General features: G+C 41.7%; 1 protein-coding gene across 5 annotated transcripts in view; it reads right to left on the bottom strand.

Moving 5' to 3' along the window:
• Positions 1-20528, bottom strand: part of haspin (histone H3 associated protein kinase) — a 67683-nt gene that overhangs the window by 42098 nt on the left and 5057 nt on the right. For 4 of the 5 annotated variants that reach the window (XM_072559243.1, XM_072559499.1, XM_072559410.1 and 1 more), the window contains exons 2-3: positions 14716-14940; positions 5569-5695 (exon numbers count right to left, since the gene is read on the bottom strand). In XM_072559243.1, coding sequence (XP_072415344.1) covers positions 5569-5695; positions 14716-14940 — 352 coding nt within the window. Of the gene's footprint in view, positions 1-5568; positions 5696-14715; positions 14941-17216; positions 17441-20528 lie in introns of those variants that run through there. The other variant, XM_072559325.1, reaches the window with a different exon arrangement.

The following is a 20528-nucleotide window of genomic DNA, read 5'->3' as shown; positions in this document are numbered from 1 at the left end:
ACTTATGTTTGTTTTGTGATTATTTAATAAAAGCAACCAAAAAAATTGCATTCCCTTTAATATCAGCATTCAAGGTTACATCAATGTAACCTTGCTGGCACCTGACCAGGTCGGTTGACTGAGCGAATTCATTTCCGCACTTGAAGCAGATCAACTGCTGATGCCTAGCATGCCTTTTAACAGAGGTTGGTGTGTGTCTACAACCAGAGAAAGTGGGGGAGGCTGACCCAATTACAAAATTTAAAAGGAATCTGTATGGTTACATGAATAGGAATGAGTTAGAGGGATATGGGCCAAATGCTGGCAAATTGGACTAGATTAATTTCGGATATCAGGTCGGCATGGACTATGTGAATTGAAAATGTTAAATTGTAAGCATGTGAACATGCTCAACAGATAATTTCTCCACATGGTGTCATAGTATGCCATTAAGAGTTGTACTTTCTTCTTTTGTTTCGATAGTTTCTTAAAGCTTTACACTGTAAGCGCAACAAAAAATAAAAATGTAGGAAGAGCAGAATGTTGTGATTATGAGAGCAAGTTGCAAAGGAATACCAACTGTCACATATAGAAGGTAGTGGCATTGCGATATTGGCTCACTGGACCAGCATGTCACAGAAATGGTCTGTGACATGAGTTTGAATGCCTCCAGGGCAGATAGTGAAAATTCTGAATTAAAAACAAGTTGAGTTTTCTTTTTTTTCAAAATTCATTAATGGGACAACAACATCGTTAGCTAGGCCAACATTTATTACTCATTCATAATTGCCAAAAGGGCAGTTAAGAGTCAAAAACATTGCTATGGGCCTGGATTCACATATAGACCAGATCAGGTAAGGATGGCAATTTTCTTCCCTGAAGGATATCAGGGAACCAGATGGGTTTTTTCCTGACAATCTACAATGGATCAATGGTCATTATTACACTCTTAATTCCAGATTTTTATTTAATTCAAATTTGACCATCTGCCATTGTAGGATTTGAAACTGGGTCCCCAGAACATTACCTGGGTCTCAGAATTAACAGTCCAATAAGAATACCACCAGGCCATCACCTCTCCCTACAGGGAGGGTCAACTCAAAAATCAATCTGATTCACCAATATTCTTTAGGGAAGGAAAAGCTACTCTCACCTGGTCTGACCTACATATTGCTGACAAATGTCTACCAAGGCATCTAACTGCTATAATGTATAATAAAAGGAATTCAACTAGACATATAATCTGAAATTCACTGTCACACTAAATCATAATGGGATAAATAGCTAATCCAGAGTCCTTCCAGAGGAGTGGAACAGCAGTTTACAGGAGGGGGTTATATTGTGAATTCTCAACATTGACTCAAAAGGTCTAAAGTCAAATAAGAGCAAGGAATGCTGCTGATTACCATCTGAATCAGCCAACATCCTCCTACCCTTCAGACATTCTAAGACTGGGTGTACACTAAAAGGAGCATGTCAGGACACCTTGGAAGTCTCAGTATATTGACTATGAGGTAATTGCCAACAGAAGTTTAAGTTTCTGATGGGCAATTATCCAGCATCTGGAAACCTCCGAACAAATTTGAGTTAGGAAGTTGGAGACTTCAAAAGATTCTTACTCATTTATTTGGATCATATCCTAGAAAAGTGTAATGCATTAAAGCCTGCTTTGTAGGTGGCAAGGGACCAAAATGTATACAGAGGAACCTTGATTATTCGGCAATCAATTAACCAAATTTCGGATGATCCAAACAAGATCACAAGGTCCCAATGTGTGGCTAACTATGTTATCTGGCATCCATTATCCAGCATTCGATTAACCGAACAAAATATTCCCCGCCCCTGTTCTTCAGATAATAGAGGCTCCTATGTACTGGGTGGGGACCACTACTGACCAAGATGGCGAAGTCCTAAAATCCATAGCTGTCGAATGGGCCCGTGACAACTGATGAGGAAACCAAGAGGGAAATCCATGCTTTACCTCATTTACATTTATCTACATGTACCAGATGTATCTGTTCACAACAGTATCAGTTGGAGTAACCACCGCATAGTTCTTGCAGAGGTGAAGTCACATGAGGATATTCTCCATTTATTGTCTAGCTCTGAAATGGTTTTGAAAAGGGATTGATTTTGAGCTAATCCTGAAATTCAAGACTGGTCCACTATGAGGCATTGTGAACAAACAATAGCTAAATTGCATTTAACCAAAATCTGTAACCATATGGGCTGGCTTTCAGGCACTCCACTATACCGCCAAGCTAGGACCATGACAAAGAGCTTAGAAGAGCAGACCAAAACAGCAGCAGACATAACCAAGAAAGAAATTAAGCAGCAGCCTGAAGTTACAACACAGGACTATTTCTATGCCAAGCAATAGAGGCAGCATGTGATAAACGGCTGACCTACAAACAGAGGAGCAGATCTAAGCTCTGTAGGCTACATCTAGCTCCATAGGCCACATCAGTCATAATGGTAGTGGATAATTGAACAATTAACTACAGGAGGACATTTCACAAATAAACCATCCTCAATGAGGATGTGCCAAGTACATTAGTATAAATGGGTAAAAACAAGGACTGCAGATGCTGGAAACCAGAGTCTAGATTAGAGTGGTGCTGGAAAAGCACAGCAGGTCAGGCATCATCGAGGAGCAGGAAAATCGATGTTTTGGGCAAAAGCCCTTCCTCAGGTCCTCGGATGCTGCCTGACCTGCTGTGCTTTTCCAGCACCACTCTAATCTAGACATTAGTATAAATGACAAGGCCAAAGCATTCGTAAGCAACTTCAACCAGAAAAGCCCAGTGGCCAATCATAGCTTCCTCTGGAGGTTGCCAGCATCATAAAATATCCCGGTCTTCAATCAATTTAGTTCACTCCACGTGATTAAAATAAAAGGCTAAATGGACTGGATATCGCAAATGGTAATTACCCTGACAACATTCCAGCAACAGTACTAAAGACTTGTGCTCCAGAACTAGCCATGTTACTAATCAAGCTGCTTCAGTACACTTCTTTGGTTGTCCCTCAGGACTGAGGATGATTTGCTCCCACTCTAAAGGTTGGATTCTGCAGTGGCCAAATAGTCCAATCCTGGAGCTGCAGACTGCCAAAAGGAGGACTAGATAGTGTTTGATGAGGTGGGCGGGTAGGATACTCTGGATTCGGCATGCTCTTTCTGCTGCTTGTGCTTGGCCTTGACATGTTTCACTCGGTAACATTCTAAGTAGTTAGCACTTTCACGGATGCTTGTTATTCTCTAGCTTGGGCATTCTAGGGCAAGGAACTCCCATATGTCATTGGAACAGCTGCATTTGTTTAGGGAGACTTTCAGGTGGTCCTTGTAGTGCTTCCTCTGTCCTCCTGGTGCAAGTTTACCACTACAAAGCTCAGAGTAATGCACTGATTTAGGGAGTCTTGTATCAGAACACAAACATGGAGCCCTCCAAATTCCTGGATAGCATTGATTATTCCCCTTACTTTGGGAGTCTCCGCTTGGTGTGAGGAGGCATTGACAATGAAATCCAACATGACTCCAATGCGCTAATGCAGACTTTGGAATCCTGAAGAACAGGGTTTTAGAAGTCTGAGATCCCAAACCCAACAGTGCAGCCTTGGTTCCCACCCTCCTGTATGCATTAGAAACATGGACCATGTACAGCAGATACTTCAAATCCCTGGAGACTTATCACCAGGCACTGCCTTTAAAAAATCTTATAAATCCACTGGCAGGATAGGTTTACCAATATGACCATCCTGTCCCAGGCACTGTGGAAAATTGAATCAATAAGTGTGGTGCTAGAAAAGCACAGCAGGTCAGGCAGCAACCAAGGAGCAGGAGAGTCGACGTTTTGGGTATAAGCCCTTCATTAGGAATGCCCAAAGCATCGACTCTCTTGCTCCTCGGATGCTGCCTGACCTGCTGTACTTTTCCAGCGCCACCTTTTTTGACTTTGACTCTCCAGTACCTGCAGTCCTCACTTTCTTCCAATGTGGAAAATAGTCCACAAATTGAACTTGGTCAATAATCACCCTATCAGTCTACTCTTAATTGCCAGCAGAGATAGAAAGTTTCAACAGTAGTATCAAACAGCACTTAAACTTAAAACAACAAATGCTGCATCAAGGAACCCTGGCAAAACTCTCCACTCATTCAAAAGCAAGATGGTTGTGATTGTTGGAGATCAAGCATCTTATCCACAATACATCACGGCAGGAATTTTTCATAGTAGATATTTTCTAATCAACCTGTTCAGAGATATTGTTATAACATACAGCTGGAGCAGGTGGGAATTGAACTTGGCCTCCTAGCCCAGAGGTACGGACACCACCACTGCACCACACAGTCTCTTAAGGTAGTGTCCTTGCTCAATGATAGGGTCAAAGCTGAGGATGATGATGGATGATTGCACAATGTTCAGCACCATTCACAACTCTCAATCAACAAACTGAAAAAGATCACATGAAGTAGCAATACTACAACAGATGGAGGATCATGTGGACAAGCACAAAACAGAATCCAAGAACGACAAATCTGAATATTAACCAAATGGTGAGAAGCTAGAGACTGTCAAGAGCCAAAGGTCTTGGGTATCCAAATCCCTAAATCATTTAAAAATCAGCAGATACAAAATAAACTCAAACAAGGCCAACATAATGTTAACCTTAAAGAGGCCCAATTACAAGGGGGTAGGTGTTGTATTTTAATTGCATGGATTACAGCATTTTTATCTGCACCACTATATGTTTCTATTGATATATTGGTTTTGGAGGGACTAACTCAGATATTTATGAGATTACAAGATAACAAACTTCCCTTTTATTTCTTTTCATGCACAAAATTCAGGGTCTATATTAGATTAGATTCCCTACAGTGTGGAAACAGGCCCTTCAACCCAACCAGTCCACACCGAAACTCCGAAGAGTAACCCACACCCCCTCTGACTACTGCATCTAACACTATGGGCAATTTAACATGGCCAATTCACCTAACCTGCACATCTTTGGACAGTGGGAGGAAACCAGAGCGCCCAGAGGAAACCCACACAGACACAGGGAGAATGTGCAAACTCCACACAGACAGTCACCAAAGGCTGGAATCGAACCTTGAACCCTGGTGCTGTGAGGCAGTAGTGCTAACCACTGAGCCACCGTGCCACCCTATGATCAAGGCGATTAAAATCCAAAAAAGACTCCCAGAAATACCCTGTTTTCAAAGAACATTTTATTTGATAGCTAAACAAAATTCAGAGTATTGGCCAAAACCAGGACAATTCAGCTTTGAGCTTCCTCTTCGTGATGTGCAAACTGTCTTCTGCAGTGTTCAAGTTAGAATTGCACCAATTGATGTCTTTAACTAATAGTCAGTGGAGAAGACAGTGACAAATTTTATAAAATTATCATCTTGCCAAATTGTGGATTACAGATTATCATAGCAACATTGTTAATCAGTTGAGAAGCTGAAAGTGAAAATGTTTCTGTTCCAGAATTTAGTAATATTTATCTAACTGCAACTCAGGTGCAGTGTCCTTCAATTCAATAGGTCAATTTGATATTGGTTACTAAAATTAGTTTTAAAAGTAATCTTACCTTTTTTCTCACTTGAAGCTGGGTATTTACATCTTGATTTGACACATTCTTGCAATTCCGCAGTTTCCGCCGGTAAGTGACATATTTTAGATTTGGAGATACTTTTACGATTTCTTCCATTCCATTTCTGGTTTATTTGTATTTGTTTTTATTCACACAACAAATATGCAGAAGGAAGGAAAGGAAAGGAAAGGAGAGATTTTAATAGGCATCAAAATGTTAAGATGCAGCAGCAAAATATTATCAGAAGTATCATTTGTTCCGTTAAAAAAATCAAAAATTTGCTATGAAGTCTCTTTTGAACTTTTAGCTATCTGTACTTGAAAACATTACAGAATCATGGAATAAGACATCACAGGAACTCAATCAACCTGAATACTGTGTTTCAGGAGGCAGTCACACTTCGTAAATTACATCAAATTCTATGGTCAGACACAGGCAATGTGACTAAGAGTGAGCCAGGTATAGGGATCAGAATTATCTTGCAAAAAGCTGACAACAGCACCCTAGTCTAGAGTAATATGTAGGGATGGTGAAGGTGGTGTTTGGGTTATGGAAGAGAAATGTAGCAGTAATGGGGACAGCAGAGCTAAAGGAATAAATATTATTCTCTGCAACAAAAATAGAGCCCTGAAGGCACCAAGATTCAGGACCTCGCTTGGCTACATAGGAACCTCGAGTGTATATGGTTGTTTGGTTGGTTTCCTCCACCTGAGAATAATGACATAAGTAGGACTAGGAAAAACTAGGAACGATAAGTAGTTTGTGGGTAAATTAAAAAGTGGAGCTACAAAAAAAAGATCAGGCTCTGTACTGTTAAGTTTTATTTAAGGCAAAATTGCATTATGATTTAGGAAATTTATGCTGTAAATAAAGTACAACAGTAGCGTGTGTACCCCTGCATTACGTTTCTATTATTTAGCATGTGTTCTTAGATTAATCATGTGGACCTCTTGAATCAACTGGAATATTTGATCAACCGGCACACTCCTAGTCCCATAGGTGCCAGATAATTAAACATTTTGCTGTGCATTGATAACTTGAAGAGGAATTGGTGTGCAATGTATCCAAACTTGCTGACAGTACAAAATTTGGGGAGTGCACATTTTGTGATGAAGATGAAAGAAACATGCAAGGGCTATAGTTAGCTTGAGCAAATGAGCAAGAACTTGACAGATGTTGTTTGGTGCAGGAAAGTGCAGGTTTGTGCTTTTTGGTAGTAAGAAACAAAAAGGAGACTATTATTAATATAGAGAGAGATTCCAAAAATGCTGCAGCACAAAGGGATCTAGGTGTCCTTGTACATAACATATAATGTTAGCAGGCAGATGCAGAAAGTAAATAAGAAATCAAATGGAGATTTGGCCTTCATTGGTCAGGGATTGGATTTTAAAAAAGGGAAGTCTTGATATAACAATACAGGGTGTGGGTGAAGCTATAGCTGGAATATTGCATACAGTTTTGATGCCCATGTTTAATAACGGCTATACTGACACAGGAAGCAGTTCAAAAGAGATTCACTGGGCTGATTCTTGGGGTGAAGGGGGTAACTTATCAACAAAGATTGAACAGGTCAGGCCTTTATTCACTGAGAGCTTAGAAAAATGACCTTATTGAAGCATTCTGGGTAATCCAAGATGGAGGATGGGAAAAATTTCTGGCTGTAACAGATGCGCCTTTTTTTGAGGTACTTTAGGTGCTGGAGGTGATTTCCTCAAATTCCAGGAGCAGCAATTACTGTTTTATATGCTGTTGCAATTCTTTTGGAACTTTGGAAAAAAAAGTCAAAACAACAGCAGTTTAAAAAAAGAAGTACAGACAAAGGAAGCACATGGTGAAGTCATTGCAGGAGGGAGATAGAACCTGCACAGTTTAAACTTTACTGTTTGAACCCATGTATCACTGGACATCGAAGTGCATCTGGGAAAATTAACAAACAGTGAAATTCACAACTGATCTTGGAGGAACTGTTAGGCGAAGTTCACAGCACAGAATCCGATAAGTTAATTGTTGTTTTAAGTGTGGCCTACAGAGAATCTGCAGTAGTGAGCAGAGTGGGTTCTTTCTTGATTATACGTTTTTGGAGATATGTCTCTTGATTAAACTTAAAATATAAGCCATAACTATTAATTTAACCCGGGGCAGTGGTTGTAAAGGAATAAGATGGTGCTATTCTCTGGATCTGTAGATTGTGAAGGAGCAAAAAATGGCCTTTAATAGAGTGATATGTACTTCTGGTCAGATGTGGGAGTTTAAAGAGAGTTAAGGGTTACTGCAGATTATGTCTGCCATAAATGCTGTTGGCTGTGAATTTTATCAGATCGACTGGATCGGTTGGAGAGACAGTTAGAAGCAATGAGGAATTCGCAACAGCAACAGTATGTGATGGATGGCAGTTATAGGAAGGGGGGAAAGTCTCAGATACAGTCACATAGATGGGTTAACTCCAGGAAAGGTAAAGAGAGGTAGGCAGCTAGTGCAGGACCTTGTGGATATACACATTTCAAACAGGTATGCTATTTTGGAAAATGTGGTGAGGGGGTGGTGGGGGGGGGGGAGGTGTGGAAAGTGTGGGGGAGTGGTGATGGATTCTCAGGGGAACATAGCACGAACAACCAAGTTTCTGGTTCAAAGTCTGTGAGAAGATGTGTCTCGGGTGCTCATTGTTGTGGTTCTGTTCGCCGAGCTAGGAATTTGTGTTGCAGACGTTTCGTCCCCTGTCTAGGGGACATCCTCAGTGCTTGGGAGCCTCCTGTGAAGCGCTTCTGTGATCTTTCCTCTGGCATTTGTAGTGGTTTGAATCTGCCGCTTCCGATTGTCAGTTCCAGCTGTCCACTGCAGTGGTCGGTATATTGGATCCAGGTCGATGTGCTTATTGATTGAATCTATGGATGAGTGCCGTGCCTCTAGGAATTCCCTGGCTGTTCTCGGTTTGGCTTGTCCTATAATAGTAGTATTGTCCCAGTCGAATTCATGTTGCTTGTCATCTGAGTGTGTGGCTACTAAGGATAGCTGGTCGTTTTCGTTTCGTGGCTAGTTGGTGTTGATGGATGTGGATCATTAGCTGTCTTCCTGTTTGTCCTATGTAGGGTTTTGTGCAGTCCTTGCATGTGATTTTGTACACTACATTGGTTTTGCTCATGCTGGGTATTGGGTCCTTCGTTTTGGGGAGTTGTTGTCTGAGAGTGGCTGTTGGTTTGTGTGCTGTAATGAGTCCTAGTGGTCGCAGTAGTCTGGCTGTCAGTTCGGAAATGCTCTTGATGTATGGTAGTGTGGCTAGTCCTTTGGGTTGGGGTATGTCCTCATTCCGTTGTCTTTCCCTTAGGCATCTGTTGATGAAATTGTGCGTGTATCCGTTTTTGGCGAATACATTGTATAGGTGTTCTTCTTCCTCTTTTTGCAGTTCTGGTGTACTGCAGTGTGTTGTGGCCCTTTTGAATAGTGTCTTGATGCAACTTCTTTTGTATGTTTTGGGGTGGTTGCTTTCGTAGTTTAGGACTTGGTCTGTGTGTGTAGCTTTCCTGTAAACCTTTGTGGTGAATTCTCCGTTCGGTGTTCTCTGTACCATCACGTCTAGGAATGGGAGTTGGTTGTCCTTTTCTTCCTCTCTAGTGAATCGGATTCCTGGGAGTGTGGCATTGATGATCCGGTGTGTGTTCTCTATTTCTGTGTTTTTAATGATTACAAAGGTGTCATCCCTATATCTGACCCAGAGTTTGGGTTAAATTTGTGGTAAGTCTGTTTGTTCTAATCTTTGCATTACCGCTTCTGCTATGAGTCCAGAGATGGGTGAGCCCATGGGTGTGCCATTGATTTGTTCATATATTTGGCTGTTGAATGTGAAGTGTGTTGTGAGGCACAGGTCCAGTAGTTTGAGTATGCCATCTTTGTTGATAGGTTCAATGTCCTGTTGTCTGTCCTGTATGTCCAGCAGGTTGGCTATTGTTTCTCTGGCTAGGGTTTTGTTGATAAGAGGTGAACAGTGCCGTTACATCAAATGTGACGATGGTTTCTTCCTTGTCTATGTGTGTATTTCTGATGATGTCCAAGAATTCCTGTGTTGATTGTATCGAGTGTCTGGATCCGTTGATCAGGTGTTTCAGTTTCTGCTGTAGTTCTTTAGCCAGTTTGTGTGATGGTGTCCCTGGTAGTGATACTATGAGTCTGAGTGGGATGTCTGGTTTGTGCACTTTAGGTAGTCCATAGAATCTGGGGGTGTTGTTGCTTTCAGGTTTCATTCTTTGTAGGTCAAACCTGGTTATCTGTCCGTTTTTTTGTAGGTTGCTCAGTGTGTTGTTTATCCTATTGGTGAGCTGTGGGGTGGGGTCAAACTCCCTCTTTTGGTAGGTGTTGGTATCTGCAAGTAGTTGTTGCGCTTTTTGGGTGTAGTCTGCTTTGTCCAGGATGACTGTCATTCTGCCTTTGTCTGCTGGTAGTATGATTATGTTCTTATCGTTTCTTAGTGATTTTAGTGCTTCCCTCTCCTTGGTGTTGAGGTTATGTGTTTGTCTTTTCCTTGTTATCAAAGGTACGATACTTTGTCTCACTGTTTGTTGTGTCTCTTCTGTCAGTCCATTGTTCCTGAATGTGCATTCTAGTGCTGCTAGGAAGTCTGCTGTCTTGGCGTCCCTGTGGTTGTAGTTGAGTCCCTTGGCCAGTATTGTTCTTTCCGTGTCTGTGGGAGAGGTTTCTAACCCAGATGTGTGTTGTGGTGTCCTCTCTGTTGTGTGTTAGTTTGGCCATTTTTTTCTTTTAGTGCAGTTTCTTTGCAGTGTGTAGTCCTGTTCTGTCCTATCCTATGGTGACGGCCTGTTCTATGGTCCGGGTCCATTCCTGATTGGTGGTTTTTGAAATTAAATGATTTTTGGCACGCAATTTCTTGTCTGTATTTGTGAAGTCTGTGGTGAGCGTCTGTAATCATTACCTGGATCATCCGGAATCCGTTCAGTCTGGCTGTGTCCCTGGCTTGTGGGTTGTTGACTGGTGGTCTGTATCTGACACATGGTGGAAGGATTCGATTCTTTCGGCATTCATGCAGGAACCGGAGTTGTTCGTATGTGGCGCTTAGGCGGTTGGCACAGGATTCCCATTTCCCGGCTTGTCTTAGCGTCTCTCGCCCGTAGGTGTTCAAAGTTTCAAAGTCTGTGAGAAGATTTGTATCTCGGATGCTTGTTGTGATTCTGTTCGCCAAGCTGGGAATTTGTGTTGCAGACGTTTCGTCCCCTGTCTAGGTGACATCCTCAGTGCTTGGGAGCCTCCTGTGAAGCGCTTCTTGATCTTTCCTCTGGCATTTGTAGTGGTTTGAATCTGCCGCTTCCGGTTGTCAGTTCCAGCTGTCCACTGCAGTGGTCGGTATATTGGATCCAGGTCGATGTGCTTATTGATTGAATCTATGGATGAGTGCCATGCCTCTAGGAATTCCCTGGCTGTTCTCTGTTTGGCTTGTCCTATAATAGTAGTATTGTCCCAGTCGAATTCATGTTGCTTGTCATCTGAGTGTGTGGCTACTAAGGATAGCTGGTCGTGTCATTTCGTGGCTAGTTGGTGTTCATGGATGCGGATCGTTAGCTGTCTTCCTGTTTGTCCTATGTAGTGTTTTGTGCAGTTCTTGCATGTGATTTTGTACACTACATTGGTTTTGCTCATGCTGGGTATTGGGTCCTTCGTTTTGGTGAGTTGTTGTCTGAGAGTGGCTGTTGGTTTGTGTGTTGTTATGAGTCCTAGTGGTCACAGTAGTCTGGCTGTCATGGTTTAGATGGAGAGGAATTTGTTAAGTGTGTACAAGACAATTTTCTGATTCAATATGTGGGTTGTACCTACTAGAGAAGGGACAAAACTTGACCTACTCTTGGGAAATAAGGCAGGGCAGGTGACTGAGGTGTCAGTGGGGGAGCACTTTGGGGCCAGTGACCATAATTCTATTAGTTTTAAAATAGTAAATGGAAAAGGATAGACCAGATCTAAAAGTTGAAGTTCTAAATTGGAGAAAGGCCAATTTTGACAGTATTAGGCAAGAACTTTTGAAAGCTGATTGGGGGCAGATGATCGCAGGTAAAGGGACAGCTGGAAAATGGGAAACCTTCAGAAATGAGATAACGAGAATCTAGAGAAATTATATTCCTGATATGGTGAAAGGAAAGGCTGGTAGGTATAGGGAATGTTGGATGACTAAAGAAATTGAGGGTTTCGTTAAGAAAATGAAGGAAGCTATGTAAGGCATAGACAGGATGGATAGAGTGAATCCTTAGAAGAGTATAAAGGAAGTAAGAGTATACTTAAGAGAGAAATCAGGAGGGCAAAAAGGGGACACAAGGGTCAGTGCTGGGTCCTCTACTTTGTCATTTGCAAAAATGATTTGGATGTGAGCATAAGAGGTACAGTTTGCAGATGACACCAAAATTGGAGGTGTAGTGGACAATGAAGAGGGTTACCTCAGATTACAACAGGATCTTGACCAGATGGGCCAATGGGCTGAGAAGTGGCAGATGGAGTTTAATTCATTGCGAGGTGCTACATTTTGGGAAAGCAAATCTTAGCAGGACTTATACACTTAATGGTAAGGTCCTAGGGAGTGTTGCTGAACAAAGAGACCTTGGAGTGCAGGTTCATAGCTCCTTGAAAGTAAAGTCGCAGGTAGATAGTGAAGACAGCGTTTGGTATGCTTTCCTTTATTAGTCAGAGTATTGAGTACAGGAGTTGGGAGGTCATGTTGCGGTTGTACAGGACATCGGTTAGGCCACTGTTGGAATATTGCATACAATTCTGGTCTCCTTCCTATCAGAAGAATGTTGTGAAACTTGAAAGGGTTCAGAAAAGGTTTACAAGGATGTTACCAGGGTTGGAGGATTTGTGCTACAGGGAGAGGCTGAACAGGCTGGGGCTGTTTTCCCTGGAGCGCAGGAGGCTGAGGGGTGACCTTATAGAGGTTTACAAAATTATGAAGGGCATGGATAGAGTAAATAGGCAAAGTCTTTTCCCTGGGGTGGGGGAGTCCAGAACTAGAGGGCATAGGTTTAGGGTGAGAGGGGAAAGATATATATATATAAAAAAAAAAAGAGTCCTACAGGGCAACCTTTTCACAGAGAGGGTGGTACGTGTATGGAATGAGCTGCCAGAGGAAGTGGTGGAGGCTGGTACAATTGCAACATTTAAAAGGCATTTGGATGGGTATATGAATAGGAAGGGTTTGGAGAAATATGGGCCGGGTGCTGGCAGGTAGGACTAGATTAGGTTGGGATATCTGGATGGCATGCACGGGTTGGACCGAAGGGTCTGTTTCCATGCTGTACATCTCTATGACTCTATGACATTCAAGAATGTGACTGGACTTGACAGGATAGATATTAAGATGTTTCCACTAATGGGGCAATCTCAAACTAGGCCATATAGCTACAGGATAAAGAGACATTCATTTAAAACCAAGGCGCTGAATTTCCTCTCTAAAGGTAGTGAGCATCCAAAATTCTCTACTCCAGAACGCTGTGGAGGTTAGATCACTAAATGTATTTCAAGGTGGTAGATAGCTTTCAGGGAGTTGAGGACTATGATGAGCATGATAAAGGAGTTCAGGCCTATAGCAGACCAGCCATGATCATGTCTGCCCTGTCAGTCAACATGAGGGGCCAAATGGCCTTCTCCAGTTCCTATTTCTTCTGATCTTGATAAGTCTGGGCTGGCTGGATTGAAGAATAATCTAGTTAGTATTGAACCTTGCTCTTGCCCACATCCTGCAACCTTTACCTCCAATGTGTTCATTCAATTTCCGAATGCTACTATTGAATTGATTTTCACTACCCAAACAGATAATGCAATCCAAATTCAAACCACCTAAAATCATACAAGAAATAATTTAAAGACCATAATATCCATCATACCTCCAATCCAACCCAAGTAATTAAGAAGGAAAAATCATTTTTCCAGCAATATTTTGTTGAATTCAGACATGTAATAGGATACCCAAGAGCTATTCAGTCTAGATTTAGTAAACAGCAACATTCCCATAAACCTTTTATCATAAAATGTAAAGGTGAAGCTATGAAGAAGTTTTATTAAAGCCACAGAAGCAAAATATATTCCTTTTTTGTCCTCAATGTCCAGGTATTTTTTCCATTCTTTTGAAAGAGTTTTGCCCCCTGCCCCACTCAATGGATATTCATGGATGTTAGCCCTGCTTTCTCGTACCGGAATGAAAAATAAAACTGGAAAAATATTCTTTGCACCAAGTTATCAAACATAAAATTTTAGAGTTGTGAAAAGTACCCTGGTGCACAAAAAGGTCTTCTTCTATTTGGCTATCATTGCTCGTAGCTAGACGTGCAATGTTCTGTCACTATTATGACTTCTGCGGAAATTAGATTCTGAATTAACAGATACTAACGTGCAATCAGGATGAAATTTTAAATATTTTCTAATCATTCCAAATTATTTAGTAAGCCTTGGCAGCATTGTGAGGAATTCAAAAATTTATTTGAATCCAGGAGATGAAGATTTCAAATTCAAGCCATTACCTGAATTGTACATGTTCTAATTCTACACCAGCAGTTATTCACAGGTTTTTTTTTATATCATCTATAATTTTTAGTCATGCAAAAGAACTAAACCAACTTCAGTTGTATGGTAATCTTTCTCAATAGCCGACTGCAATGAATTTATGAAGATAAAAGTTTGCCTGATATTTTTCGTGTGGATGCTATCCTCTGCTGTGATAATCACGTTAGAGATTGCCCTCTTTTGGCAGAGCTGGCATACAATTGCGTCCACCAGTGGTACCCAACTGAAAGTTGTTTAAAATAGATGGATAAGTCACAGTCAAAATGCAAATTTCCTAAAACCTGTTATTGAATGGCATACTACAGTACACTCTTGAGTGAACCCAAGCTGGATATCTCCCCTCACATGTACATGCTGCCATACTGTTTTCATGTTCTGGTAGCAATATTTTTTGACACAACAACAGATAAATGTGTGAAAAATTGGTCTGAGATTTCTTGATCTATGTATATGCCAAAAGATCATATCAGAAATTGTTCGAAATACATAATATGCATGCTTAGTTACCTACACTCCCATTGAAATTCTGTCAAACATCCCAAACAAACATTGGCATTTTTGCACTGGAGAACAAACAAACAAGCTGACAATATGTACCTAGTTACAGGAACAAAACGATTTTCTTTGTCTTGCATAAACATGCGGTTTTCTTGATTTTCATCTTCTGTGGAAGAAGAGCTTTGGTTTTTATCATGTGAAATTCCTCGGCTTCTGAATGCATAAGGATGTTTTCTCTCGACACTTTTGCTCTTAGGTTGTTTTCCAATCTTTTTCTTTGCTGTCAACTTCGCATTTGAAACATTCAGTGATGCTTTCTGTTGCCTGAAACAAATCAGAATATAAGATTTGAAACGATGTATTATAATTGAAAAATCAATATTTCTTGAGAAAGTACAGTAGCGCCTCAACTTACGAACTTAATCCATTCCAGGACCCGGTTCGCGAACCGAAAAGTTCACGAACTGAATCAATTTTTCCCATTGTTCGGATAGCGTAAGAATGCTTGGACGTTGCAATGAACGCTGTTTACAGCACACGCGCCAAAGATGAACTGAATGAGATCACATAGGGCCTGACAGCTTTTGCGTTCAACAAGTGTGTAGCAAAATAGAACGATGAAACCACGTGGTCGCACACGGGCTTTTTGCGTTCATACCTTGAATTTCGTATGTACATTAAAGCAAAATTTTACATACAATCCTGCTCGTAAACCATTTTGTTCGTGAACGGGGTCGTTCGTATGTCGAGGCGCTACTGTATACATAACATGCTGAGAGAAAAGGAATTGTCAGCATTTTCATGTTTGAAAAAGAACATTTGCGCCAGCCCTTGAAATTTCACAAAATAACTCCATACACAAAAATATTTTAAAACCTGATCTAAATGTCTGCTTTGTAACTTCTCCAATACTTCACTGGCTGTGGTCAAACTGCCTAACAAAGTATGCCTAAACTAAAACATGACACTTAAAGGTTTAAAAGTTACTAAAACAAAAGTTACTGGAGAAGCTCAGCAGGTCTGGCAGCACTTGCGAAGAGAAATCAGAGTTAATATTTTGGGACAGATGAACTTAACTCTGAGCTTCTGAGGAAGGCTCACTGGAGCCAAAACGTTGACTCTGATTTCTCTTCACAAATTATGTCAGACATCCCGAGCTTTTCCAGCAACTTTTGTTTTTGTTTCTGATTTACAGCATCCATAGTTCTTTCGGTTTTTTTATTTAGCTCTGCACGTTGGCCTCTTTCTGTGCCAAAAATTTCAATTTATTAAGTGGGTATTCTGAACAACATAATCTACCATAATATCCTAAATGTGAAGCTACAGCTAAAGTTAAATTCTAATATTATTACTGTCAATTAAACAGTGTGTCCCCATCATAGTTGTAGAAACATTATGCTCTCAGTTTGTTTCTTACAATTCCTAATTTTACACAAAATATTCTACTTGAGTTCAGCATCACTGACTAGTCTTAAGAGTATGGTGGCAGCTGAAAATTTCAAATCAAAACTAAAATCAAAACCATAATAAGGCAACTAGTGACTGCAGCACCAGTGAAGAACTAGAACACAAGTAATGAAGTCACTTTATGGTATGAAGCTAGAGATCTGATTTCAAGCAACCGTTATGCAGTAGGGTCAACCAACTGCACTTGCGTTGAAGGGGTAAACACAGGTTGAAGGGCACTACACAGGTCGAGAAAGACTGCTTGACAACCGTATTTGCTTGTGAACATTTTCATCAACACTTACTCGAAAAAGTTAACCTGACTGTTGAATTCAACTACAAGCACTACTAAAAGCTTTATGATGATTCATGGTTTTATTGTCAATTGTTTTTAAAAACCCATCTGATTCACTAGTGTCTGTTAGGAAAGGAAATCTGTCATCCTTAACTGGTCTGGCTATATGCGACTGTCAACCCAAAGCGATGTCGTTGACTATTAACTGCCCTCTGAAAGGGCCTAGCAAGGCTGCCACACATTCATATCAAACCACTAAAAAGTCGAAAGAAAAACATTGAAACTGGATGGACAACATGGCATCAACCTAGGAACTAGCAACAACAATGGCAAATTCAACCCTATCATCAGTGCAAAGTTTTCCTTCCTAAGATGTGCAGGCTAGTGCCAAAATTGGGAAGACTGTCTTGTTATTCAGCCTGACCCAATCATACCTTACACACAAAATCCAAGACAAGACCATCACTGGATATGTTATGTTCTGTCCCATGGCAAGACAGACCCAGCAGAGGTAGTGACAGTGTGAAACAGTCCAGAGGGAGTTGCCCTGAGAGACTTCACCATTGACTCCAGACCTCAACTAGTCTCATGGGATCAGGTCAAAGAAATGTCCTATTGATTACTACCTACATCTTGCCTCACCAATGAAAATTTCTTCATATTAAGTATCATTTAGAAGCAGCACTGAGGATGGCAAAGCCACAAAATGTACACTGGATTAAGAACTTGAATCACCAAGAAAGGCTCAGTAATACCACAACTAACTGACCTGGTTGAGTCCTAAAGGGTTTGGTTGTGGTTGCTGGACTGGATCGGTGTCAGGTAATAAACAGAAATTAGAGGGAAAAGCATACTTTACCTCATCCTCCCTAAATTGCCTGGCAGATAGAAATGTTGATATTGTCCTTGTGGAGTTTTGTCTTCACACCAAGGAAACTCACTGTCATATTGTGTGTTTTGTTCAATGGAATGGATTTCAAACAGATGAACCAGCTCAGAAAGAGCATCCATATGCCACTGGGTGCCATCGGCAGCAACCACCACATGCTCTGGCATATGTCCAAATCTACCATTACTGTCAAGCAAGAGGATCAACCCTGATTCAGTGTGAAGCACAGGTGGGCTGGCCAAGCATAGCCAAGATTAGCGTGGTGCAGGAAAAGCACAGGTCAGGCAGCATCAAGCATAGCACCAGGCCTACCAAAAAAATGAAGTTCCAACCTGGTGAAGCAAGCGGCTGACTAGTTGCAAGCCAAACAGCATAAGCAACAAGTGATAGAACAAAGTAATTCCACAACAAACAGGCAAGATCAAAGTTTGGGAGATGATTTGTAGCTCGGGTGCTCGTTGTTGTGGTTCTGTTCGCCGAGCTGGGAATTGGTGTGGCAACCATTTCATCCCCTGTCTAGGTGACATCCTCAGTGCTTGGGAGCCTTCTGTGAAGTGCTTCTGTGATGTTTCCTCCATCATTTATAATGATTTGTACCTGCCGCTTCCGGTTGTCAGTTCCAGCTGTCCGCTGCAGTGGCCGGTATCTTTTGAAAGGTGGCGCAAAAATGGAACAAGCTGCCATAGGAAGTGGTGGAGGAATACAATTACAACATTGAAAAGGCATCTGCATAGGTACACGAATAGGAAAGGTTGCGCCGAATATGGGCCAAATGCTGGCAAATGGGACTTCATCAGATTAGGATACTTGATCAGCATGGACGAGTTGGACTGAAGGGTCTATTTCCATGCTATATGATTCAATTGTTCGAAATGCCAATTTTCCTACTCCTCGGACGCTGCCTGATCTGCTGTGCTTTTCCAACACCACACTCTCGACTCTGATATGCAGCATCTGCAGTCCTCACTGTCTCATCTATGACTCTATTCCACCATATCATAGTACCAGTCTTCAGTCAATGTGATTCATTCTATGTTGTATCATAAACAGCTGAAGTCATAAAATACTGCAAAGGTAGGTGACCTGACAACATCCCAACAGTACTGTGAAGTCTTATGCACAAGACTGTCCCACACCCTAGTCAAGTTGTTCCACCAAAGCTACAACATTGTCAAAGTGGTAAATTGACCAGTTATGTCCTGTACAAAAAGCAAAACAAACCAAACTGGTAAATTATCACCTTATCAGTCTACTCTCCATCATCAGTAATGTGACAAAAGTTGTCGCCAGCACTTTCTGACACTCAGTTTAGGTTCTGCCAGGCCATCAATTCACAAGTGAAGAATTCAGCCACTTCATAAAGGACTAGAAAACAGAACAATACATAATATCACTACACTATTCAAGTATCTCTGGACATTGGTAACTTTTTCTAGATGAACTCCAAACAGCGAAATTCCCGGCTGATCTTGGAGGAACTTGTGTGGGAGAGCTCACAGCACAGGAACATAGTTTTTAAGAGTAGCCTTTCTGTAAATCTACAATAATGAGTAGAGTGGGTTCTTTCTTGATTAAATATTTTATTGACATCTGTTTCTTGATTAAATTTTAAAAATGTTAGCCTTAAATTAGCCTGGAGCTGTGTTTTTTTTAAAGAGCAATAAGACGGTGCTATTTTCTGGGTTTGCAGATTGTTAAGATGCAGTGATGGCCTTTAGTAGAGTGATGTGCTCGTCCTATCATATATGGGTGTTTTGGGAGAGTTTCCACGTTACTGATGATTATGATATGGAGGTGCCAGTGTTGGACTGGGGTGGACAAAATTAAAAATTATAACACCAGGTTATAGTTCATCAGGTAGCTGTGGAGGAGGATCATAATACAGAGTATTATCATGAGAACGTGACTGGAAAGAAGTTCTTGGATTTACATATTAATGAACTGAAACCTGCAACCCGTTTTAAAATATGGAAGACTTAACAGCAATCTAGGTTGGTTCAACATATAGTTTCAGTTGCATGACACTGAGAACTTTTGCTATAAATTCTATGCCTTATGATCATGCTCCATAGCTACATGATAAAGGAGCAGCATCCTGAAAGCTAGTACTTCCAAATAAATGTGTTGGACTATAACCTGGTGTTGTGCGATTTTTAACTTTTAACTGATGAGTATGTCTGCAGGAAATGTCTTTGATTGTGAATCCTATCTGATTGTACGGATCAGTTGGAGCAGCAGTTAGAGACAATAAGGAATTTACAGGAACTAGGGGGTGTGATCGATGGCAGTTATAGGACAAGAGAAAAGCCGCAGATACAATCACGTAGATGGGTTAATTCCAAGAAAGGTAAGAGAGCCAAGCAGGGAATGCAGGAGTCTTCTGTCATTACCCCCATCTCAAACACCTATGCTGTATTGGAAAATATAGGGGTGATGGACTGTCAGGGGAACGTAGAATGAACAGAGCTGAAAATGTGTTGCTGGAAAAGCGCAGCAGGTCAGGCAGCATCCAAGGTACAGGAGAATCGACGTTTCAGGCATAAGCCCTTCTTCAGGAATGAGGAAAGTGTGTCCAGCAGGCTAAAATAAAAGGTAGGGAGGAAGGACTTGGGGGAGGGGCGTTGGGAATGCGATAGGTGGAGGGAGGTCAAGGTGAGGGTGATAGGCCAGAGTGGGGTGGGGGCGGAGAGGTCAGGAAGAAGATTGCAGGTTAGGAAGGCGGTGCTGAGTTCGAAGGATTTGACGGAGACAAGGTGGGGGGAGGGGAAATGAGGAAACTGGAGAAATCTGAGTTCATCCCTTATGGTTGGAGGGTTCCTAGGCGGAAGATGAGGCGCTCTTCCTCCAACCGTGGAAGAATGAACAGCCAAGTTACTGGGACCGAGAATGGTTCGAACATAGTGGGCGGCACGGTGGCACAGTGGTTAGCACTGCTGCCTCACAGCGCCAGAGACCCGGGTTCAATTCCCACCTCAGGCGACTGACTGTGTGGAGTTTGCACGTTCTCCCCGTGTCTGCGTGGGTTTCCTCCGGGTGCTCCGGTTTCCTCCCACAGTCCAAAGATGTGCAGGTCAGGTGAATTGGCCATGCTAAATTGCCCGTAGTGTTAGGTAAGGGGTAGATGTAGGGGTATGGGTGGGTTGCGCTTCGGCAGGGCGGTGTGGACTTGTTGGGCCGAAGGGCCTGTTTCCACACTGTAAGTAATCTAATCTAATCTAATAATGAGGGGTATGTTGGGTTCCAAATGATCAATTATGATAGGGGACTCTATAGTCAGAGGCA

Source organism: Chiloscyllium punctatum, chromosome 1 (genome assembly GCF_047496795.1).
Source record: "Chiloscyllium punctatum isolate Juve2018m chromosome 1, sChiPun1.3, whole genome shotgun sequence".
Lineage (NCBI taxonomy): Eukaryota > Metazoa > Chordata > Chondrichthyes > Orectolobiformes > Hemiscylliidae > Chiloscyllium > Chiloscyllium punctatum.
This window is presented reverse-complemented; position numbering and strand designations above follow the sequence as displayed.